This window comes from Mercenaria mercenaria, chromosome 3, assembly GCF_021730395.1.
Source record: "Mercenaria mercenaria strain notata chromosome 3, MADL_Memer_1, whole genome shotgun sequence".
NCBI lineage: Eukaryota > Metazoa > Mollusca > Bivalvia > Venerida > Veneridae > Mercenaria > Mercenaria mercenaria.
Genome location: NC_069363.1, coordinates 72,683,146 through 72,708,470, shown reverse-complemented (window position 1 = coordinate 72,708,470; position 25,325 = coordinate 72,683,146). Strand labels below are relative to the sequence as shown.

The 25,325-nt window shown below is 37.4% G+C and overlaps 3 protein-coding genes across 9 annotated transcripts in view; 2 read left to right on the top strand and 1 right to left on the bottom strand.

Moving 5' to 3' along the window:
* LOC123524418 (trifunctional enzyme subunit beta, mitochondrial-like) overlaps positions 1-17,039 on the top strand; it is a 150,832-nt gene extending 133,793 nt beyond the window's left edge. The window contains exons 14-16 of the mRNA XM_053539747.1: positions 11,414-11,434; positions 12,194-12,355; positions 16,932-17,039. Coding sequence (XP_053395722.1) covers positions 11,414-11,434; positions 12,194-12,355; positions 16,932-17,039 — 291 coding nt within the window. The remainder of the gene's footprint in view (positions 1-11,413; positions 11,435-12,193; positions 12,356-16,931) is intronic.
* LOC123524419 (peptidoglycan recognition protein 3-like) lies at positions 4,412-10,651 on the bottom strand. 2 transcript variants are annotated; one of them, XM_045302606.2, is made up of 6 exons: positions 10,496-10,651; positions 7,335-7,725; positions 6,851-6,970; positions 6,151-6,579; positions 5,494-5,613; positions 4,412-5,380 (listed from the first exon to the last, which is right to left on the bottom strand). In XM_045302606.2, exons 2-6 carry the CDS (start codon positions 7,717-7,719, stop codon positions 5,181-5,183), a joined length of 1,254 nt encoding a protein of 417 aa, XP_045158541.2. In that variant the 5' UTR covers positions 7,720-7,725; positions 10,496-10,651; the 3' UTR covers positions 4,412-5,180. The 2 variants fall into 2 exon arrangements, with proteins under 2 accessions (XP_045158541.2, XP_053394853.1); XM_053538878.1 differs by lacking the exon at positions 10,496-10,651 and adding an exon at positions 9,917-10,134.
* Positions 17,040-17,535: 496 nt separating the features above from the next.
* Positions 17,536-25,325, top strand: part of LOC123524421 (uncharacterized) — a 146,787-nt gene continuing 138,997 nt past the window's right edge. For all 6 annotated transcript variants that reach the window (XM_045302613.2, XM_045302612.2, XM_045302610.2 and 3 more), the window contains exons 1-3: positions 17,536-19,923; positions 21,483-21,639; positions 24,566-24,677. In XM_045302613.2, coding sequence (XP_045158548.2) covers positions 17,694-19,923; positions 21,483-21,639; positions 24,566-24,677 — 2,499 coding nt within the window. In that variant the 5' untranslated portion in view covers positions 17,536-17,693. The remainder of the gene's footprint in view (positions 19,924-21,482; positions 21,640-24,565; positions 24,678-25,325) is intronic.

The following is a 25,325-nucleotide window of genomic DNA, read 5'->3' as shown; positions in this document are numbered from 1 at the left end:
GGAACCGAGAATGTAATTTTACCTTGTTTGACAGTTGCAAAATGATCGTTAAGAAATATAGAGTATTCCTCTCGTTTTTTAAATAAATAAAAACATGCTATGTGTGGGTGCCACTAAATTTATGCTATGTGTGGGAGTAAACTCATAAAAATGATACCGTTGCTTGAGATACTTGCACTAAGTGAGTTTTAACTTACTCGTGTTACATTCATAGAAGAAATGAGTATCCATCTAGCATAACTCTGCCATGGAACGTGCATATATAAAACTCTGATATGAATCAGTGTCCCTTAAAGGTAGTTTTAAAGGGCAAGTATGCGTGACAATATAGTGTAGAGCATAGATCGTAGCCTTGGATGCTGCTCCATTGTAAATTCCACTGCTCACCTAGTTCGTGGTTAGTTGCAGCTAAAATGGTATTTATTGTAGCTTTGCGCTATACGTTTGAAACAACACAAATTACTACTACTACAGGGTTGTAGTTCAAACCACTTTTCAAGCATAAAGAAAGGGCTTCAATCCCTCGAACGAGAGTAAAGTACCTACGGTAGTGCATGTAAACAACTGCTATTAAATGCATACCACACACATAACACATGGAGTCATTTCATCAGAGTCGCTAACCTATTTAAGAAATAATATATCTCATCCAGTGATTTGTCGCTGAATAAATCATTGTTTGGAATTCAGATGCAAAGGACTTATATCACGAGGGCGCAGTCTTGTTAGAATGAATGTAGGCGCTTACAAAACCAATCTATAGCGCGTCTATCGCATAAAGTACAGCCAAATAATTTTAAAGAAACACTCAATCAATTACCTTTCTTGGTAATCAAAGTTTCAGTTTGTGATTTTAGAAGAGTTCGTCCCAGGTCTGTTGTGAGATAATATCTATCATAGCTTCTGTTTTTTGTGTTGGTTTTGTAAGCGCCTACATTCATTCTAACAAGACCATTGCAGAAAATAAGGCTCCAAAGAAATTATCAAACAAATTAAGAATAAAATTGTTTGTTATGAAGGGGGTGAACTGTCCAAGGAACTCTTAAAATGATCTAACAGACATAATTTTACCAATATTTTTATTGTCTTCTACTTTGTTAGTGATAAAGGACACTCCATTATACTTATCTACTGTGACCTGCCTCCGTGGTCGAGTGGTTAAGGCCGCTGACTTCAAACCACTGTAACCTCTCATTGATAGAGGACCGTAGGTTCGAGCCCCAGCTACCGACTATGTCTCTTTATGTGAGAAAGTATGCAGTTGCTTACGGAGGATGTAATGGGAGTCTAGTATACTGGTACTTTCCAGGAACGATGGTTAGGTGAACTGCCCGCCTCATATGACTCCGACTGTTGAAAAGGGCATTGAAATCAAACGAACAAACAAACAAACTTACTGCATCACAACATACATGTCAATCCTAATATTAGTTATATTCACAGACGATATTTTGAACATTGTTTATATACAAAATATTTTCAATAGTAAAATGGGTAAGTCAGGCAAGTAAACTCTCCATGCAATATGATTCACCTTGTTGTTTGGCACGGAAGAGTTCACCATATTGTCTTACATTTTTACTGTTTCTGTATATAAACTTTTGTCAAAATATCATTTCTTAACTTCTTCTTCTTCTTCTTGTCGTTCGCATCTACACTTTCAGACCAGTAGCCTCGATGAAACTTGTGGTTTGCCTAAGATCCTCAATGCCTCCATACAGTTTCTGGTGGATTGAGGTATCTATCGGCCAAGTCGCAGCTCGCTCCTGGTCGTGCCTTTTACATCTCTGAAGTATATGCTCCGCAGTCTGATCTTCTTCACCACATGGACAAGTTGGCGATGATGTCAGTCTGTATTTCTTGTACATGTGAGCATTGAGCTTGTTTTGCCCTGAACGGAGCTGACCATCATCACTTGTTCAGACCGATCAAGGAGATGAAAAGCATCTTCCTCCATCCTTGGTCTCGTTAGTGCCTTGATGATGGTGACTTTCTCCTTGTAACTCACTGGTTCTGTTGGTTGTTCTGACTGAGCTCCTAGCTTAGCCAGTTTGTCTGCCTCTCCATTGCCTGCAAGTCCACAATGGGATGGAATCCACTGAAGTGCTACTTTGCAGGTTAACTCAGGCTCTGCATTCTTCTGGCTAACTGCGGAGCTTTATTGTTGATCAGAGCTTCCATGACAGTGTATCTGTGAAAAGGACGACTGAGGAGCTTTCTTCTGCCGAGTCTTCAACCATTGAGACGGCCTTCATGAGTGCTTCAGTCTCTGCCTCGTAGTTGCTGCAGTGTTTTCCTGTGGCTGCATGTAGTGTTTCTCTCTTGCCAGATGGGTATTGAATGAAAATTCCTGCTCCTCCATCTTTGACGGCGCATGTGGCTGATCCGTCTGTATAGACATGAGTCCATAATTCCGGAGGATAGTCTTCATTGATCATAGCAAGTGTGAGGCTCTTCCGAATGCCTTCATCCTCTTGCTTCCCGCGGTCAAGACGGTCAATTTCTTAGCTATGTGTTTGTATTTTCGTGTGAACAGTTAAGACGCAATACTGACGTACAGTGATTTAAATATGAATAACGACTCTGATGAAATGACTCCATGCTTTATGTGTGTGGTATGAATTTAATAGCAATGTTTTACATGCACTATCGCAGGTACTTTACTTTCGTTGGAGGGATTGAAGCCCTTTCTTTATGCTTGAAAAGTGGTTTGAACTACAACCCTGTAATAGTAGTAATTTGTGTTGTTTCAAACGTATAGCGCAAAGCTACAATAAATACCATTTTAGCTGCAACTAACCACGAACTAGGTTTACAATGGAGCAGCATCCAAGGCTACGATCTATGCTCTACACTATATTGTCACACATACTGCCCTTTAAAACTACCTTAGGGACACTGATTCAATTGCGTGTTTATGAAAAACGTTGTTTATGCATCAAGATAAAAAACAACACATTAATACAACTGAAGGAGATTGGAAATAACGTTTTCATAAATTTTACTTCAAACACATATCCGAGTTTCAACGTTTAAATAATTATGTTTGATAACACGCGCTCGTAATCAATAACAACAATGAATCTGACGCGCTATTCTCTATAACACAGCGACTTTCTAAAAAAAAATAAAAAAGATCAGTTATGCTAGATGGATACTCATTTCTATGAACGTAACACGAGTAAGTTAAAACTCACTTAGTGCAAGTATCTCAAGCAACAGTATCATTTTTATGAGTTTACTCCCACACATAGCATAAATTTAGTGGCACCCACACATAGCATGTTTTTATTTATTTAAAAAACGAGAGGAATACTCTATATTTCTTAACGATCATTTTGCAACTGTCAAACAAGGTAAAATTACATTCTCGGTTCCATTTGTCCTGTCGCTGAACGCATTTTTAAGAGTTTTATAAACGATTTTAACAGAATGCACCCACACATAGCACGTCGGCCATCTGACTGAAAAATGCGCGGTTGCACTTTTCGACAAAAATACGAATTTATTCTTCTCAAACTGATGGGCCGTGATTGTATCTTTCTTATGGCCGGGCCTTCGTCTTTATTTGAATAAAATTGGTGCAGGATTAAGAAAGTTATCATGAAAAATGTTCCTTGAATCGACGGCTGTTTATGTTTTTTATACCCACACATAGCCATAAAAGTCACGTGGTATAGGCACCGTGTAACTGAAAGCAACGCCAGGCCGAGTGCATGAACTTTCATGTTATTTCGATTCATCGAGCTAAAATTAATGATATTCTATATCAAAAATGTCATGATTTCCGTGGTTACATATTGGTAGATTTAAATAATTTTTGAATGACCGCAAAAATATGGCACAGATTCAAGTCGAAGTGGATAAAATGCAAAAGGAACTGCCAACCCGTTAGTTGTAGATAAATATTGATTTATCATAGTCAAAAATACTGTGCATTTCATGAAAATATCTATTGTCAAAAATTTAGTAGATTCAGCAGCAAGATGCCAAAGAACTCGAAGATATCCAACATGATCCAGTAATAAGCAAGATATAGCCGCCCCCTTTGGTCTACGGATCACGGGGGCGTGAGTTCGTTCACCGGGCGAGGCGTCTGTTCTCCCTTACAACTTGATAAAGACATTGTGTCCTCTGTCTTTGCTTATGTGTCGAAGTTGGCAATTACATGAGAGAATAGGTTTATACAGGTACATAGTCAACTATCCACCGTTACATAACTGAAATACTGTTGAAAACGGCGTTAAAACCAAAACGAACAAACAAAAAGTTACAAGCAAAAACTCTACCTGAATCGAGTGACCCAGTTACTTAATTTATAAAATAATTGCCGTCGACTGTACCCCCAAGCGTGGGTTCTCCATCGTAGAACGGACCCAGCTAGTTCACAAAAAATGATAAACTAGTTCGATATTATTATAAAAATGAAATTTCGCTTTGAGTAAGTGTTAATGACACTATTAAATTAAATAATTCAAGTAGTTGAACATTGTTATAGTTGAATTATGTATCCAATATTTGCTCGGTGCACGTGTATCAAAATGTATAGAAAGATTGTTCAGACTATTTTATACGATGTTTCGTCAGGGCCATCATTTTTTCACAATTTCGCCCTGCGGTAGTAGGATAATAAAATGCGAAGACGAAATGCCGGTATTGTTCCCAGCCCCAGCCCATCAACCTAATGGCACAATGACCCGATGTGAATGCGCGAAGTTAAAATTTAGTATGGTAATTTTGACCTGAAGTCATAATGACTGCGATAAAACGACACGCACAATAGTAATACTTATTATAATGGCTATATAATTCTAGTATAGGTGGCCTCCGCGGCCGCGCGGTTAAGTTCGCTGACTTCAAATCACTTGCCCTTCATCGATGTGGGTTCGAGCCTCACTCGGGGCGTTGAATTCTTCATGTGAGGAAGCCATCCAGCTGGCTTACGGAAGGTCCGCTCGTGATGAAATAATGCACGGAGGGGGGCACCTGGGGTCTTCCTCCACTGCCAAAGCTGGAAAGTCGCCATATGACATATAACTGTGTCGGTTCGACGTTAAAACCAACAAAATAGAATAAAAATAAATCTAGTATAATATAAATGATAGCGTCGCTTCTTGTACTATCATAGGCCGAAGAGCCGAAACAACGATGGCCCAAAAAGAACACTGTAAATTCACAAGTTAATATCTGTTCCATGTTTTGATGAGGTTGTAGAAACTTGTTCCTGGACATTTTGTACTCCTCACATCCTGGTGTCCACGCAGTTTGTACGTGCTCGTTAGTTTGTTGTTGGCCACTGCGCATGAAATCAACTGTTTTATGGCGCTCTGCGCAGCAAGGTTTGGGACAGTGTTGCTGAAGTCCCCGATCACACAAATACCTGAAACATACATACAATTGAACTGTTCACATTCTATATAATTTGTTTCCTTAATAAGAGGGGGAAAGTGATCTACTAGTAGTTATCATAAATGAGCTAACGGGTGGTATTACCTAAACTATTCTTGTTATAGAGAGTGACTCCAGCATGTGCACCAGTGATGCCCCACCCCCTACCCTCGTACACGTTACCGTCCTCGCCAACTATAAAATTGTAACCAATATCAGACCAATCTGAAATAAAAACAAATTTAAATGGAATTAGAAAGGCGATAGAAAAACACTGAAGACAGCATGCATGAATGGAAATAAAAGTATGTTGTTTTTTCTTTCATACAACAAATAGATACGCTGCAATCAATTCATTATGATATGATTAGGCCTATGATTATTATTTTTTTATGTTTTGAATATTTAAAACAAAAGCCTTATCCTCTCTAACTTATTAAACGGTAATATCCGTTTCCTAACCTATCAAATACCTTGGGTCATGGAGCGGAAAATGTATAGGGATTTTTGTATATTTACAAAGTTGTTACCAGAAGTCCTTCGACGAACATGAATAATGAACTTTTCAGCTGTTTGATTAAAGAATTAAGTTTTTAAACCTGTTTGAAAAAGTAAATCGCGAGATCGTCCAATTTCTCTTCCCCGTATTTATTAATTCTTTGTATCAACCATTGAGGTTGGTGTGTATGAGAGTAGATTGCAAATATAATCATATTTATTAGCTAAGTTTTTATAACATTGGAAATATCTAACGTTATTTACTGTTAGTATCCATATGTTGTTTTTGATAGGCCTGCACTTTACTGATGCATGCACTCTTGGTATCACACCCTGCTCCAGTACCGTGATGAATTAGTACGTACGATGGTGTAGAACTCATCGGTGTCCTACTCCTCGGTGCACGTGCATCCCATTCTGATCGTGAAATGATAGTTGGACATGTAGCAAATTTCAAATCATTTGTACTGTCCACGTCAATGCCATCACTTTCGCTATATCTGTGCCAGGTTTTGATGAGGTCGTAGAAACGTTCACCTGGACAGGAAGTGCTCTTTAAGTCACGGTGAGCGCGTATAGTGTATGTAGATGCCAATTTCTTGTTAGATTCTGCACAGGCTATCAACTGTTTCACGGTGTTCTGTGCAATCAAGTTTGGGACGGTGCTGCTAAAGTCTCCGATTACACATATTCCTAAATGAAACGATAAAGACGTATTCTTACACCAGTGATAAATGCTCCTTAAATTTACCTTATGTACCGCGGCAAACACGTAAATGTTATTATTGTGCGTACCTATTTCCCCACGAACGTACTTGCTACTATCCCATAAAGCATTTGTCTTAATTTCTATTACACATCGCATATCTCCCTTTCTCCAGTACAAGATCTCCCAAGAACTGACTCTCTACTTAAATATCAAACGCGCAAACCGTCGGTGTTTAGCGGTCCTGTTGAAACTTACCTAGACTTTTTTCATTTGAATCTACGGTTCCGGCATGGGCACCTCTTATACCCCAACCTCTTCCCTCGTACACGTTTCCGTCCTCACCGACAATAAAATTATAACCGATATCAACCCATTCTGAAACAAACGTGAAATTCAAAGTACATTGTAAAACGCAAGTAAAAAAAATAAATAACTCGCAAAAAGAGACGAAAAACAATGTTTTTTAATGTTTTAAAAAATAATTCATAAAGTCAGAAGCCAAATATTTGTGAAGAAGAAAGGAAAACTAAACTTGAAAACAGTGTTAATAATTAATTTGCTTATTTGGTCCAATCATTGTTCACAAAATATAGTTTTAACATTTCTGCCAGCGTTCCGCACTGTGTTTCAAAAATTTCAGTAAATCAGTTCCTGAACAGAAATCCGAAAAGGATTCAGATTTAAGCCTTAAGAAAGTTGAAACAATTCTTGAAGAAAAAAGGAAGTAATTCTAACATACTTCGAGTATCCATGTGATAATTTTGGTATCCTTGTACCGTCTTCTTACATTTATCTTCCGTATAACAACGACTCCCGGCACCATGGTGAATTACAGCGTACAATGGAGTGGATTTCATCCCGGTCTGGCTCTTTGGTGAACGTGCTCCCCATTGAGACCTGGCAATTATAGTCGGGCACCCTGGAAGTCCGACATTATTGCTATCATCACCATCATCATTGGTTCCACCACCTAATTCTCCGCTTTCACCACCACTGTCTTGTCCATTGTCTCCACTATTGCTTCCTACCACAGTGTCCCCTCCACCGCTACCAGTACCAACACGAAGGCATCCATGTGTCAGTTCAATACATACAAGTAGACACAATATCCTTATTGGAGTCATTTTCACCTGTCAAATCAAAGTTCTGTTTGTATGTATATGTATCATTAGTAGACATATACCAAAGCAAAGTTATACCAAGACAAAGACACCACTACTGAGACAAACATAATAAATTATATCAACACGAACATATAACCGAGACAGACAAGATGCCCTGACGTCTGAGACAAACATATACCAAGACGAACACATACTGAGACAGAAATATGCGAAAATAGTCAAGACATGCCAAGACAAAAACGAAACAAAGATATACCAATACAAGCACATATAAATCGTAACTGTACAACAACAAAAAAAAGCTGATCCTCAAGAGTTTAAATTCTTATGATTTAGCTTTCATTTTCGTCCCCTGAATAATGATTAAGTATAATATAGCTGTGGTGGCTGATTTCTGCCATTTCGTGTTGGCGGGGCGAAAACACGACAAATTTTAGATGAAAACACGATGTTTACAGGGCGCCGACACGACATATTTATTTGTCGAGTTTTCGTGTTGGCGGGCATGAATATGTCGTATTGGCGCCCTTTATTTGTCGTGCTGTTGTTTTTTCGTGTTTTCGCCCCGCCGACACGAAAACACGAAATCTCGACAAATTCGTTTTCGCCCCGCCAACATGAAAATACGACAAATGCCATATTTGTCGAGTCAAAAGTTCGTGTTTTCAAAACACGACAAATACCTTATTTGTCGAGTTTTCGTGTTTTCGCCCCGCCGACACAAAAATTCGAAAACACGACAAATATCTTTCGTTAGACATGCGCACAACAATTACGTACTGAACTGAACACAACATAACTGCATGCAAAAATATACAAAAACAACTAGAAAATACAAGTTTAATAATAAAAATTGACTTATATTCTACGTATATTTCGGCCGAATACCATTTTGTTACATAAAAAATATCGAAATACGAACGTCGAATATCAAACTAATTGTATTTTTTCATAATGTATCAAAGCAATTTCTTACTAGAATGATAAGAATATTTTTTTGATAATGACCAAATCTGTTACGTCTGTGTTTTTCACATTATCATTATTACTTTTTTTAATTTTGATAACTCTGCTCTGTTTTACTGCGAAGATATTGTGAGTACGAAGTGGCGGGTTAGCTGTTAGCCAATATATACACATATGGACGATATCAACATTATTATAAAATTGCAGGACAAATATTTGATATACTTGATATTAATTCTGTCCGACGACAGTACAGAATTACAATCAATTTATTGTATGTGTACCCAGCGAAGAAGAATGGTTCTATGATAAGGTTGTGCTCTTGTCATACGTTTAAAATTCTATAAGGACAATATCATAATAATAAAATCGAATCTCTTATTAACGAGGAAACTTATTTGAATAAGTTAATCTTCATTAAGGCCCACGCGTATATGTAATTATTTTTTCTAATTCAGTGTACAGGCTTGGGTCCAGGGCCGGTGCCGATGGCCATTTTAAAGAAAGATCAGTTTTTTTGTCAAAATCTGGAGATCAGTGCACGATTATGCCATTTATTCCTTTGCAGTAGGATTACGTTACTTCGAATTACATAATTAAACATGAGCAATTAAAATATTTAAGAAACTTTATTTGTTGCGAGGTAAAAATTTAAATTGAAGTAGCCGGCAAAAAGCATAATTTGTTTAATTAAAGAATAAACATTATCATCATTACTATTGTATGGATTTTTATTTTATTGTTGTAGTTAAATGTCCCCTTTTTGTCAACGAAACATGTTTATTGTGTACAATGTCATAAAAATGCAAAATACCCGCTATCCGCCCCCATTAGTACAATTTTATTACCCCCTAGTATGGTTTCTAGATTATTTGCCTTAAAAGGTAATAAAAGTAACAAGCAAGGTGTAACTAATTAAGTAACGGAGCGTACACCAAAAAAAAAATGTCTTTGATTTATTGTACCTGTTTGAAATATCTAAATATTTAAAGAATTTTGACAAAATTATAAATCTAAAGTGAACAAACAATTAATTTGTCAATTTCCAAAATTGATTCTTTGCTTTCACATTCAGACATTTATTCTTTTCTGAAATAAACATGCTGACAGATCGTTGTTTGAAGGTGGATAACTCACACACCATCTTATAGTTCATCAGACTTATATACGCCCGATTCGGAAAGCAAACTGAATAGTCTACCTAAAATAAATAATTTAAATAAATACCTACTACACACATTTGATTTTTTTTATCTCACTGGTTGTGGTGATTCTAATGTACATTTGAACCTCTGAAAGATACTCTTCAAATATAATTATATATCCATGGGTCTAAAGAAAACAATTCGCCAAATTATCAAGGTGACACTTTCTCTTCGAACACACAAATGCATAGTATGATTAAAAGTCGTGTTTTCGCGTAAAATGTGTCTAAATTAGGTATATGTCGTGTTGCCGTGTTTTCGCCCCGCCAACACACCAACACGAAATGGCAGAAATTAGCCACCATATGTAGCGCCCCTTTTCCTGATACAAAGGCAGGCACTCATGGCGCCAAATTCTCCCTCTACTAGTACAGAGACAGAGCGATCTCAGTGCCCAGAGGGACAGAGTGAGACAAAGCTCTCAAAACAAAATCCTTTTAGATACAGGCCTGTCCGGTTAACTTAGCTTAGCTCTTTGCGAATAGACAGTCTGGCTCTTTAACGTGCCCGGTGTATAGCACCGATACACGCGAAGCCGTCTTTCTGCACTCTTTTTGGAAAAAATATGCTAAAGCCGCGACTTTTATAAAAAAAAATCGACTTACCTAATACAATTGAATTTTATAAGACCCTTCTATTCTCTTATTCTCTTGGCAATGAGACAAACATATATTAGTATCGGAAATAAGTCATTCTTGCTTATTTATATGCACATAGACCTGTTGTTTGTACTTCACTATGCTATAATAATCGTGAAGTGCAACATGATACATTGTTAATATCTTTTTTGAATTATTGACAAGATCATTGAAATGTAGGCTAAGGCTACTTTAAAAATGTATCGAGATTTTAACAAAAACGAACTATGTCGTCACATATTTTCTTACATTTTTATAAATTTGTTTGTTTGTTTTAGGCATTTTGCTCGTATATAATAAATGCCTCTATTTTATCATAAAGACTTTTAAACAACGATTATTTTCGTAACATGAATACATTTGTAAACAGGTGATCCGTAATTTTCTTTTGAGAGGTTTGAAGTACACCGACAATTATATACACGCAGGTTAAGTAAGTGTCGATTCTAAACTGAAATAAATGTTAAAATTAACATAAAGGTATTCATACTTTGGTTTTTCATGTTCAAAAATATTCTCATATCGGGAGTACATGTATATACATCATATTCAAACTTTTATCTTGCTGATTCCTTTCCCAAAATGTTTGTATACATAGAATAAGATATATTATATGATTTCATTATTTCATCTATATTGTTTTGTTTTAACATTCCTTCTAGTTTCATTAAGTATGCTGGCTGAATAACTGTCCAACATCGAAATTATGTTATTAACCCTTCGCCTGCTAGCGTCAAGTGATTTTGCCTTTGCGACCAGTGCAGACCAGCCTGCACATCCCTGATCATGGTCTGCACTGATCGCTATTCAGTCAATATTTTTTTCATTTGTGAAAACCCCTTTATACATATGAAAGTGTGTGTTGCCGCCCAAATTTTAGAATGTGGAACACCAAATGTCCATTTAGTACTTAAGTACATGTGTAAATGTTTTAAAATATTAAAAAGTTTTAAAGTAAACAGCTACCAAAAGTCAAAAAATGTCGACATTAAAATAACTATATGTTAAGAAATAAAATTTCTAAATTTATTATGAAAGCTGCTTGATGGAATGATTAATAGAGGTACTTATTACGTATGCTTTTGGTTTTCACACTCCCTATTCTACTCGTGTCCTGAAGTTAGCGATTTCAATTTTTCTTAGCTAACCATTTTTTAATGATGGCGGATATGGAAAGCGTGCACCATTGTAAATCAAAAACCTAAATTGCAATTATACCACCTTTTATCCTTTGCTGTGTTGAAATTTAGTAAATTTCAACGAAGAAAATGTCGAATTAATTAGAGTAAAATTATTGTGTGAGGATTAGGTACAGTTCGTATGCTGGTCTGAGTGTATTTTTATTTAATATACGGAGAAGAATTAGCGTTTCCTTGTTTGTATTAATAGTATCCCTCTTATTTTTATTTTTTATGTGCTCAAACAATTCTTTTTCCTTCATTTCAGTATTTTATCTACAGAATATATTCAGAGTACTTCTGCAAAATATAGTAACACAAATCTGAAACAGTATTGGAAGGTATTGCGTAGTCTTCTTGAAACTAAGAATTATTCACAAGTTGTCACCCACTAACACATTGTAATCCAGGAGGCATAGAAACGTTTCATTGTTCTAATTTTAAAGAAAAAAGCTAATGATCTAAATGAATATTACATCTTTCGAAGGCGAAGCGCGACAGTACGATAGCGACAACAAGACAGTACGTTGGCAAGGTGCGACAGTACGATGGAGACAGTCGCTACAATGGAGACAGTCGCGCTTCGCCATCGTATACTGTCTCGCTTCACCATCGTAATGTCACCGTCGCATTGTCGCACTTCGCCATCGTACTGTCGCGGGTGGAAAAACTATTTCAGTTTGAATTATTGAAAATGAACATTTTTTAGGATACTGAAATTCTTTTCACAAAAAAAAAAAAAATAAATATATTTCTTTCAAAGGGTAGATATGTTGATAGCATGAAAATGCTACTAGCGTTTTATTATTTTATTTCAGTCTCTTCCATGTATACACACTGGAAGAATACGATCTAAATACAATTCAATTCAATTCAAATAGTTTATTTATCTCTCTCCATACGCACAGCTTGAGTAAAACAATAAACAATATATAATAAAACATTATATATATATAATATAATATAATAATGAAACATCAAGTAGCGGAACGTCCATTTTAATACACCTTGTCGAAACGAAATTAATTAATACTACACTAAAGTTCACATCTCTAATCTTTACATGGGAACGAGGCTTTACAGTCAGTCAGGACGTTTCTGCATTGTGTCTAACCCATGGTCAGGAAGACATGAAAGGGTCGCAAATTTGTAAAAGTGGATCTTTCAAAATAATTCTAACATAAGTATTTTCACCTGCAATGAAAAATACAGTTTCCCACAATGCCTTTCTCAGTTGTAATTGTGTTCTGAGAGAAATCCATAAATGAAGTAAGTGAACCGTAATAAAATCATCAACAAACATGCCACATAAGAGGCAATATTCACTTTTATTTTAAAAGGGAAAAATCTATCCATTACTTCTACAGCAGTGGCAGGCATATAATTGTTGCATTTGCTAAACTGTACTTTAAGTTAAACATATTATCACAGTTTGATGTAGAGAAACGTTTCCTTATCCTTGCCATTCTTTCTTAATCATTGATTCAAGTTCATAAACTTGTGCAAAATTCTTTTCCAGTGTAACTTTGAAGGGAAAACTCTGTAGGATCGTTACACACGTAGGGCCATATCTAATCTGACACCTATATATGTCATGTAGTTCGATTATTTGTGGAATGAATTTCGTTCAAATTTTGAATATAAATAATTTAACACATTAGACTTACTTCAGTCCCCATAATTTAATTCCAATGGATAAACATATAGATATAAAACTTAACAAATAAAAATATCACTGTAAAATCCGAATTCACAAACATGCACAAACCTCTGCATCTTCAATAGCACGTAGTTCCGGATGCATAAGGGAATTTTCGTCTATTCCTGCACAAGGGTCTGTTCAAGTTCACAGAAATTGCGAGGGGCTGCGGGTCGACTCCGTACTCGCCTGTTCAGCTCGACCCACAGGTGCTCAGTAACATTGAGATCCGTAGACTTAGGCGGGAAAGGCAGCTGCCGAACGTTCATATCTGTGTCGTGCGTGTGGTATGAGCCTGTCTTCCGTCTTGCAGCAATTGCATGCCATGTCCAGCGGCTCTTATGTGCGGAATTGCGACAGGGACCAAGATATTCCGCTGATACCTACAGTCGGGGAACTTTCTCCTTCGGGAAAGTTTGGGATTCCCCTTTTCACTTTCCCGATCGGGAAATATTGATTGAAAAATTTCCCGATCGGGAAAGAAAATGCCCAGTTTTTATATACCATGGTGTATGGGCTCCGGGCATCACAGAATACGTTGGAGGTACATATTAATTGCTTTAATCCATTCTTAAAACAATGATCTAAAATTCTTCCGAGGGCAAACGTTTAAAACATTGTCGTCTTTGAGATATTCAAGCTCAAAGTTGAAGGATATTTAAGAAAACTTACCATTTTCAGCACTTTCCCGTTTTGAACATATCCCGAACAGGAAAGTAATGACAATTTCTATTATATGCTGACATATATGTATTTCTAAATTTGACACACTTTACTTTCAGTTTTATGCAAGAACTCGGTGTTGATAATAACCTTTTCATTCTGCATTCATATATAAGAAGACATACCACCAAAAACTGGCGGGTTAGATTTTCAGCATCGGCTTGAATTTCTGAAAACAACTTTTTTTTAGAATTTTTAATGAAACAATAATCACTTTATGGGAAATGATATAACTAAGAAAATGAATAGTGACATCGATGTTTTTATTTCAACAAGAAAATTTAGCCACCTTTTGAATCACTTCAAAGCGTTGAAGTACAAAAAAAAGGCATTTTCTTTCCCGATCGGGAAATTTTTCAATCAATATTTCCCGATCGGGAAAGTGAAAAGGGGAATCCCCAACTTTCCCGAACGGGAAAGTTCCCCGACTGTAGGTACCAGCGGAATATCTTGGTTCCCCGACTGACCTAGCTGCATTAAGGTTCCCGCGTCTGTCTTGGTGTATAACGACACTCCGGCCCATATCATCACGGAACCTCCACCATACTGGTCTCGTTGAAACACACACGCGTCGCTTAATCATTCACCACGACGTCTGTAGACTCGCATCCTTTCGTCGTTGAGATACAGGTTAAATCCTTATCCCATCCGTGAACAGGACATTTGACCACTCAGCCCGTGTCATACGCTGGTGCCGACGGGCCCATCCCTCCCGGCTGTTGTCGGTAACGTGGTGTCAAATTAAGTCCCCTGAATGACCGCCTATCTCTTTATTCTATGTTCGCGGAGCCGCCTGGCGCCTGTTTGTCGATTTACGAGTCCACCATGCGTTCCATTGGTTGCCCTTGTAGTGCACGTCGCGGTCTTGAAACTATCTCGAAGATGTTCTGTAACGATCCGCGCATGCTATGCAGGCATTGTCACTCTTCTGCGAGTCTGCCTGGGCTCGTCATCAACTCGTCATGTGCGCTGAAACTTTTGCCGAAGGCTAGCCGTGATGGACACATGTAAGCCAAAGGCATAATTTATTGTGAATAGATTAATTTTGTAAATACTTACAGTCAAAATATCGTTATAGAGACAAAATTCGATTTACTTATGTGTCTGAGTGAAAATCCGGCTTGTAACATGCCGATTGCGCTATCGCGCTCTTGGATATTCATTTTAACCATTAATCGTGCACGTACCAGGCGCAAAACTGCTGGATCATCACAATTGAAAGATTTTAAAATTTCTGTACAGCTACTGTAGCCAAACATCTGTATGTATAGTTTCAAAGTAATACATTGAACCATATTCTAGAAAATTGAATTTAAAAAGTGACGGGTTAGAAATTGTCCTTAGTGTATATCAATAGTGTTGACTTAGTCACGGTCAGAAATAAACTCTTTCAACCGCTTAAACTATCACGGTACCATTCTCCGAGTAATAACTATAACAGACAAATTTCTGTTGTAGAGCCAGTGCTCTGATATCAGGTGACCATATAAGTAACTACAACTTACAGATTCATTAGGTATATACGGAGTGCACTTACAGAACAGTTTCATAAACATTATTTATCCATAAAAAAGTCATATTTTAGTCAAGTCACTTAAGTCTGAATGCAGAATGAGATGTTTGATAATCGTCGTAGCGCTGTGACTCCGGAGTCCTTCGAGTATTGCGTCGCCTATTTAGAGAGCCGTGGAGAGCAGTATACGTTGTCGCCGAATGGAAAAATTATCACACATGTGACATTTTGCCACTGACCGTTCCAAGGCGGTGCCCCACTGTGTTCCTTTGTTTGTTCGTTTTATCCTAATGTGTGTGTGTGTGTGTGTGTGTGTTCCTTTGTTTGTTCGTTTTGTCCTAATGTGTTGACTGTGTGTGTGTGTGTGTGTGTGTGTGTGTGTGTGTGCGGTGCATGCGTCCGCTAGTTGTGGGTTTCGTTTTGAGGAGGCTGCGTTTTTGGTGCGTGGCATTCCCTGTTTGATATTTGTCTTTGTTTTTTAGGATCCCCTTGATTAACGTACACTTAAATGTCAGATTCGTTGACCGAGTTTTATACCCTCTCACAAAGAAACGCTTCGACTTTCGTTTTGTAGAAGTTTTGATCTGCATAATCTTTGGAGTCGCGGCTAGTAATTCGTACCGGGATACCATGTATTTAGCATTAGATGGAGTTCCTATGTCAGATATTAGCTGTGCAAAGTCTAATGTATTCCGATAACTGATTATAAATTATAATGTTTGCCCTGGGAATATAGGTCTACCGGGACCTCTCATCTAGTTCTGGTAAAAATATCACATTTGATAGCAACATTCGAATTTAATGTCTCGGCAAAGTTAGAGTATACTTTTTTATGATTTGGAGCTCGCTAGGTGCAACTGCCACGGATACTTCGGAGTTTTATCATTCACTCCTAATCTAAAGTCTTGTGTATCGTCGGTTGAGCCGGCTGGAACTGAGTTAATGTTCGAATTGAGACACAGTGCTCAATAAGACATTTCCAAAGCTACATAAATCTTCTGGAGCGCTAGTTCGAGAATCTAGCAACATGGTTCCACTGTAACTTGTATCATGGACTCCCAGCTTGCTGGCAAAGAAGACAGCATCCGAGTTCTGTAGACCTTCAAGGGACGTAAGTTTGTCAGTTATGTTTGAAATTTGACTACTTAAGCTCATCAATAGACCTTTATCAATGTACTGTTTTAGTTTATATAATTCATCAACTATTTTGTCTTTGCAGGACACAATGACATCATTATTCATGTCAACATTTTTTGTTAGAGTTCTAATTTGGCCCGACCTGAATTTCAGTGTCCAGTGCTTCCTGCATGCGGCTCCACGGAAGAAGCCCGAGGAGTTGCTAAATCGATGTTCTGTGCACAAACCGACTTCGAGAAGTGCTCAACATGTCTGTCATGATAGAATATTCATCGCCTTCAATTACCGACAGCAAACTATAAATTTCATATGCAAGTTTCATAGCAACTGTATCGCCGCTGCGTATGAAAACACGGTGGTTGAGTTCTGCCTGCAGTAGCCTAGACCAAAAGGAAAATCATCCCCTTCGCACAACGTTATGAAGAGCAGTGATTGTCAGATCCAAATTTGTCTCGCATAAAGGATATTCATGTAAGAGTCTGGTGGTAAAAAGTTCTACATGGAGTTCGCGGAATATTTTAGGGCAATGAGCCAATTGTATTCTGTCGGGTCTAGATAGGCTAAGCATGGACAGCATTGCCATGGACACACAAACCATTACTTTCTGTTATTAGAGTAATCTTGCACTTGAACCAATGTCCAGCCAAATTTCAGAGAGCAAAACATTACACATCCGATTTGTGAACTATGATTTAATACGACAAAACATGATGACAACGGTGGTTATATTTATTCGTCGGTAGAAATATTCGCGGGAGTTGCTCACGTGGTACAGATGCAGACTTTCGAGGAATGCAAGCAGTAAATTGTGTTAGAAATGTCAATAGCGTGATGAATCGAGTCAAATATTAGACTGTATGCTATGAATTCATGTCTTAAAACAAACAAATCGTTTCGCACGTTTTCGTTACAGATATGGCACTTCTAAAAGTTGGTAGTAAAGCACCGGTTTTCGTGACCCACTTGGAATTCATTGATTCGGAATGTCAAATATTTTGTCAAGTTGGTGATATTGGTGGTCAAGCAGACACACTCGCAGAAAGGGTTACTGAAAGTGTAGAAAATGGTCTTGCCGCTCAAATATCTGGATGTAACGTTGGAGATTTGTGTTTGGCTCTATTTCATGAAGACAAGAGCTGGTACAGAGCAAGAGTTCTACAAAATTTGGGCCATTCATTGAAAGTTTTTTTCATTGATTATGGTAACACTGAAATTGTCAAAATGACTGATATGCGTGCAGCTCCAGATTATGTTCTTGCAATTCCGGCACTTTCAACAAAATGTGTTGTTAGTGATTGTACACCTTTGAGTGGAGTTTGGACAGATGAGGAAAAGAAGAAAATTGAAACCATGCTGCATAGTGGAGAATTTACCTGTGAAATAATGGGGACTGACAATTCTGATGCGAATAATGAAGTTTACACAGTTAAATTGTACAACAATGATGCACCCAATACACCAATTTTCGTTAGACCAGCACCAAGTTCAAGCCAATCCCTGAAACTACAGAATCTATCAATTGGTTTAGAGTATGAAGTGTATGTTGCATATGTGGAGTCAGCCAGAAAGTTCTGGGTGCAGTTAAAGAGCCATGAGACTGATCTGAATTCACTAATGGCTGATATTGGTGCATGTTTCGCTGAAGACCTACCTTCAACTGGTGACATTGTAAATCCGACAAATGGTCAAGTGTGTGCTGCGTGTTTTAGTGATGATGGTGCTTTTTATCGGGGCATTGTTAAAAATGTTCAGGGTGGCTCTTGTTCAGTATTTTTCGTGGACTATGGTAATAAGGAAGAAAAGCGCACATCTGAGCTTTTTACATTGCCACAAGCTCTCTGCATGCTTCCTATGCAAGCTGTACCATGCTCTTATAAAGTTGAAAGTCAAGCTATTGAAGACAAACTACATAAGCTGGCAGAGGATGATGGTCCATCAGTCTTGAAAGTTTTGTCTGGAAGTGCTAATTCAGGATATGTTGTAGAGATCAAATCGGTAGAGAAGATATTAAATATGTCAAAAGTTACAACTCAGACTGTGCAGGCCAAAAGTGCAACAAAAATGTGGCAGAGCTATACTTCAGTGGCAATGCAGGTTGATGGAATCTATGATGTCTGTTTATCACATGTAGAACATCCAGGACAGTTTTATGTGCAGCTTCTTGGGAATGCAAGTAATCTTGATAAGCTAATGCAAGCAGTTGATGAAGTAGCCCACAACTATGATAAGTTGACAAACCTGTATCAGGGGTATCCGTGTCTTGCCAAGTTTAGTGATGGAAGTTGGTATAGAGGGGAGGTTGTTACAGCAGAAGTTGGAAAGACAGTTGTTGCAGCTGTAGACTTTGGATTTATTGAAGAAGTTCAACCAAGTCAGTTGAGAAATACTGATCCTAACTTTAAATTGCAACCAGCACAGGCTGTGCAGTGTACTATAGACATGAACAAAACTGATCAGAGTCATTGGAAAACACCTGACATTGAAAGGTTTAAAGCTATCGCAGAGAAGAGTGCTCTAGTTGCCAAGGTGTCATCTAAGAAAGGATGCATACATCAGGTAGACCTGTATGAAACAGAAAATGGAGTAGAAAGGGATTTAAATGCTGAATTATCGTGTGGATCAGATTTAGTTTCTGGAAAAATGCCATTACAGTCCAAGCAAAGACCTCAGCCAGTTGCTGCTGCTCCGACACTTTGCCCGCCAGAAGTGTCAGTTGGATCAACATATAACTTGTGCTTCACTGCTGTTAAATCACTCTACATTTATGGACAACTTACAAGCACACCTGTTGAAAAAGTAGCAAAATTACAAACGGATCTTAACTCATTTTTTGAGAAGAGAGCAGGAGAAACATTGTTGAAAGCGGAAGTAGGAAGTGTATGTTGTACCCAGTACGTTGATGGTGGATGGTACAGAGGGATGGTAACGTCAGTTTCGGGAGGCAAGGCAGAAGTAGCTTTCGTTGATTTTGGAGACTCTGTGATGAAATCGGTAAATGATTTGAAAGTGCTTCCACCTAGTTTATGTGGTCTCCCTCAACAGTGTATTCTGTGCAAGATCGTTAATCTACCACAATCTGCTGGACCAGACAAGCTAGAAAAACTGGTCAACAAGAGAGTTGAAGTTAAACTAAATAGGAAAGAAGGTATATTTTGCTTTTACCAAGTGTTTGTTAACAACTTTGTGCAGGGTTTGAAGATAGAACTTTGAATTATTTGTGAACGTGTGTTTCCATTCCTGTTTTGCTGTACACCTATCATTTATGCGTAGTATGCCACAGTGCCCAGGTTTTTACTTATCTCAGGGCTTCCATTAAGCGGCGTCCCGGCGTAAAATACGCCAAAAATTATGATCTGTACGCCAATACACAAAGTCAGAGGCGTACCAAGGACTTTCGATATTTTCAAAGGACGACAAAATCAATACACCGTGACGTAACTTCATTTGAATGAACTGAATTTAATCAAAGCGGTTTAACTCTTGATACAGCTTCGTAAAAACTGCCGGCAGTGTTTGAAGTGTGAGACTAGTGTAAAATCATCGTGTTTGATAGAGACTGTCTGTAAATGTAAACCGTTATCCAGATCAGTTGACATGTTTAGAAGGCGCTAATTGCCGACAATAAAACATTACATGCATTTGGCTCGGATTAAGTTGGTGAAAGCTCCAAAGTCGGAAGACAAAGTAACTAATTGTGGAAAATATATCGATAGTTTCAGCACAAAAAACCTCAGCAAGTAACTATTTTCTTCTAGCAAATGACATTTCACATCCAGTTTAAATTAAAAAAATTTTCGATCGGTAATAAATTTGCTACTTACTTTGGATTTTCGTGAATGATAAATCCAATTTTTACAGTATTTTTAGAGAAAAAAAAAAACAGAACAAAACATTCAATTTTTCTCCTATTAAGAACTGATATCTTTGACACATTTTGATGACACCAGCACGTGGCTTCAAAGGGAGGTGTCGGCAAAATTTTCCTTTATTGATTTTCTTTGATGTGGGATGAAAGTTAACTGGTTGAGTATTGCCAAGTGAATGACGTAATTTGACACAATTCTACTCCAAGTAAAATGTACTTTAGATTTTTTAAAGTGGATTTTCGTTATGTAGCTGAACAACAGTAAGTCTTGATTTTAATAAAATGCTGATTGTTGCTATACGTAATAATAAAACAGTAAAATATTTCTTGTTAAATAAAATGTTTTCTAATCATTCTAGTGGTCCTTTTATTATATTACTTTACACATTGTTCTGAACCAATTAGATATGATGATGATAGTAATGATGATATTGAAGGTCATTGTACAAAGTGATACTACGTAGGACTCCCAAGAAAATATGAGGACTCCAAAATCTGAATGTTAGGCAGTCCTGACTCCATGAAATTGAATCCTAATGGAAGCCCTGTTATCTGAAAAAGAACTGTGTTATAGTAATACACAACCCAGGCTTTGGAAATTCAGTTCAATATTTTTTCACATGTAATTGTAAAAACTTAAATTCTTCTTATATACATTACATGCATGCAGTACACATTGATACAGTTTAACATTGTCACATTAATACTAATTGGGATTTAAGTATGGTGGTATTACCTGCATTATGAATCTTATACTTGATACTCAACTTTTTGTCATAGCTATTAATGAATTGCTTTACTGCTTATAACCATTTTGATTACCCAGTTTTGACTTTCAGATGGTATGTATCCAACATATGGAACAGAGATTACAGACAGACAAGTTATTGACCAATTACAGGATGCTCCAGTCTCGCGCCCAGCGGTTTTTAAAGGTGCAAGTAGTAGAACATTTGGTCGTGCACAGAAGGATGACATGTCAGTGACTGGGCTGAGGTATGTTTTCTTTAATGTTACCTATCCCTTTAGCATTCAGAGCTTTGATAATTATGTCTCCCACATTGTCTTGTGGTGAGGGACTTCGCGATGATAGCAAAAATAAAACCCTCGCGAAATTTCTGCTTTTACAATCAGGGCTTTTCATTTTTAGAGGCCTCTTCCCAATCCAAAAATATACTATTTTTTCCCAACTGTGGCAGAGGTATTTCCCAAAATGCAGGTAAAATTTCCCCAAATCATGCAACAGATGATTAAGGTTTTGTTTACATTTTAGTCCAGAAGAAGCGTTTGTCCGGTATTGATTTTTTGTTGCACAATAGCCTAACAGCCCACAGAACCAGTTGTGACACATTGCCAGTCTTATACATTATGTTCCATGGCCTGGATTTTAGTCCATGTTTCAAGGGAGATAAATTTGCTTCAACTTTCAATGTTTACTTCCAGTTAATAATTTTTCCCAAAATGGACAGTTATCGCGCATAAATTTCCCAATTCGAAAGGCCAAGGCCTCTTCCCAATTTCCTTATGAAAAGCCCTGTACAATAAGGAGTTTCTACAGTTTTGCATATAAACCTTGGGTTTGTTGGAGGGTAAGTCTGATCAGGTGGTTAACAGTAGCTTCCCTGGCTTGCTTATTTTTCGTTCCATACCCTTTTTTCATCACTTTATTTAAATCCAGGTAAGTGAATTGTCTACGTCTACGTTCCCGAAAGGGGTTAGACGTCAACGGCAGATAGGTAGATTGTCAAATTCTGTAACTGTTATTCAGGCTTTTACGTTTTCAACAGTTGATAAATTGCCGCAGTAACTAATTTTGTAGTAGTGGGAAAATCACAATTTTGATGACATTTTCTTTATATTAATATATCATAGTAACATAATGGTCTTTAATACAGTGACATAAAATGTATCGGTCCCAGTGTTCATGTTTTTAAGATATTTCACCATGATTAAAGAGATCTACACATTTTTTGCTGATTTTGAATTATTAAATGTTTCGAACATTTTAATATCACATTTTATTTCTAGAAAGATAGTAACATTGCTGTTTAATAATTTTACTCGCTGGCGGCCATTTATTCATAAAATGATTTTTGTTGAGCCAGCTTGTGGAAGCGAAGACATAGTCGTCCAAATGACTGTTCGCTGTATGTGTGTGCATGCTTCCCGCTTTTTATGCATAGAGGGAACTCGATGAAACTTGGCACAATTGTTCACCATCAGGAGACGGAATGTCATGCGCAAGAATCTAGAATTACTTCCCTTTGTTTTTACTATAAATAGCTTATATTGTAACTTTTTTACAACTGGTCATAGGGAAAAATCAAGATCACTTTTCTGTAGTACAACATGCATGTTACATCCAACTTTGAGGTGTATTTTAATCTATCTCCAATAGTAAGGATTTTTGTATAAACCTTTTTTAAAAGATTTTTTTCCCTTGTTGTCTCTATAAATAATTTATATTCTAACTTTTTACAATCCTTTTTTATTTGGCATAAATGTTTGTCTCAATGAGAAAGTGTCGTGTGCAATTCCCAGTCCTTTTGACAGCTGGCGGGCTCGACATGTTGCCCGTGGGAATCTAGTTGTAGGGCTGTCATCGATAGAAACGATATCGATGTATCAACGATATTTTTTGGTCGATCGATTATCGATTCCCATTTTCAAAAATCGATATTTTACAGAGAGAAAAAACAACTGTCTAGAAAAACACTCAGACCCTCTAAAACAACTTTTTCTGCCTGCAAAAATGTGCCGTAAGTAACGGAAGTTGTCAAAAAAGGTCATGTCTAAACTTGTACCGTAGCAGTCTTTTCCCACTAGCCGGCACTACCTATATGGGTAGAAGTAAAAAGGGCTCAACTTCAGAATCTATTTGCAAAAAGTTACGTTGTCCTGTCTTGAAAGGTCGCTTCGTTGTTTGTGCATGTAAAAACATAGTGTATATACTGTTTCTACGTCAATCTCGGCTTTTTACTTGTTCGCGTATAGCTGATCACTCAGTAGAAAGGTACAGAATTTAGCTAGTGTCCGTAACAATAACAATCAAAAATGGCCGAAGAGGAAGCCGTCGCTGGCTTAAATAGTGGAAAAAGAGTCGAAAGACGGAAAGAAAAGCTTTGTTTGGGTTCGTAGAAACACAAGGTGTTGCTTAAACATGTCTTTCAGTACAACAAACAAACAGCCAAACACTACACATTTGAGGCCCATCGAAAACGTGGGCAAAAGTTGAAAAAGAAAACCAAAAAAAAAAAAAAAAAAACAAAAAAAAACAACAAAAACACGCGATGCCAGTACCGAATGTAAGTGCAAGGTAAAAATTAGACAGGGTATGAAACAGGCTAAAAATAAATAAAAACATGGTAAATAAATAAATTAATTAATTTAATAAATAAATAGATAGATATCTGTGGAAGAAAAATGCAGAATTTTAGCTGTTTGAAACCCGACTCCAGTGCCTGGTATTATAGTTCACTAGGTTGTAAAGTAGGATAAATGCAAAAGAGGAGTGAAGGCACAATGAAGATCTATAAAAGATTCACAGATACAAATACAACACAATCAAACAGTAATATAAAAAGTAGGCAATAAAACTAAACATAACATTATCAAGAAGATATATAGCATGCCCATGAACAAACAGGTTTTTAATCTAACTTAATAATCGATGTATCGTCGATATTTGTCTTCCGATATATCGGTATCGTCGATATGCCAAAGACCCAATCAATGACAGCCCTATCTAGTTGTTTAGGTATTCTGAGTGAAGGCTGTATTCTATTTTATCCGAATAAAAGGTTGTGCCATTACTGCCTTTTTTAATGTGCAGAACTACCATAATAGCAAAAATTTAAAGTGTGATTATGTACATGTGTATGCATGTGGTACCATTATAATGTGTGTTTCTATTGCCCCACAGGAATATGTCTGGAAGGAAACCATCTGGAGATGGTTACTCCCAACAAGAAGTTGCGGTCAATTCCACACAAGAGGTTATGGTCACATATGTGAAAGATCCAAACAGCTTTCAGGTATTGTAAATTTAGTATAGCAGTCTTTGTCGTAATGGGGTTGTCAGCAGATGACCCCTATTGATTTTGATGTCAGTAGGGTAAAGGTCAAAGTCACATTGACCTGGAACAGTTAAACCATTTCCTGATCAAAGCTTGAGAACGCTTTGGCCAAGGTTGATCATGACCAGAATATGACCCCTATTGATTTGAGGTCAATAGGTCAATTTCAATGGTCAAGGTCACATTGACCCAGAGCAGTTTTCGAGGGGGGGGGGGTGAAGCTATATAGGAGTCAGTTTTTAGCTGGACTATTCGAAGAATAAGTAGAGCTATCCTATTCACGTTGGTGTCGGCGTCACACCTTGGTTAAGTTTTTCGTACCGGTCCACATTTTGACAAAGTCTTTTGAGATAAAGCTTTGAAACTTTCAACACTTGTTTACCATCATCATGGCCAGTTATAGGCAAGAGCACATAACTCCATCAAGGATTTGGCTGAATAATGGCCCCTTTTGACTTAGAAATCATGGTTAAGTTTTTCGTACCAGTTCATATTGTCTTTTAAGATAAAGCTTTGAAACTTTCAACACTTGTTTACCATCACCATGGCCAGTTATAGGCAAGAGTACATAACTCCATCAAGGATTTTGGCTGAATTATGGCCCCT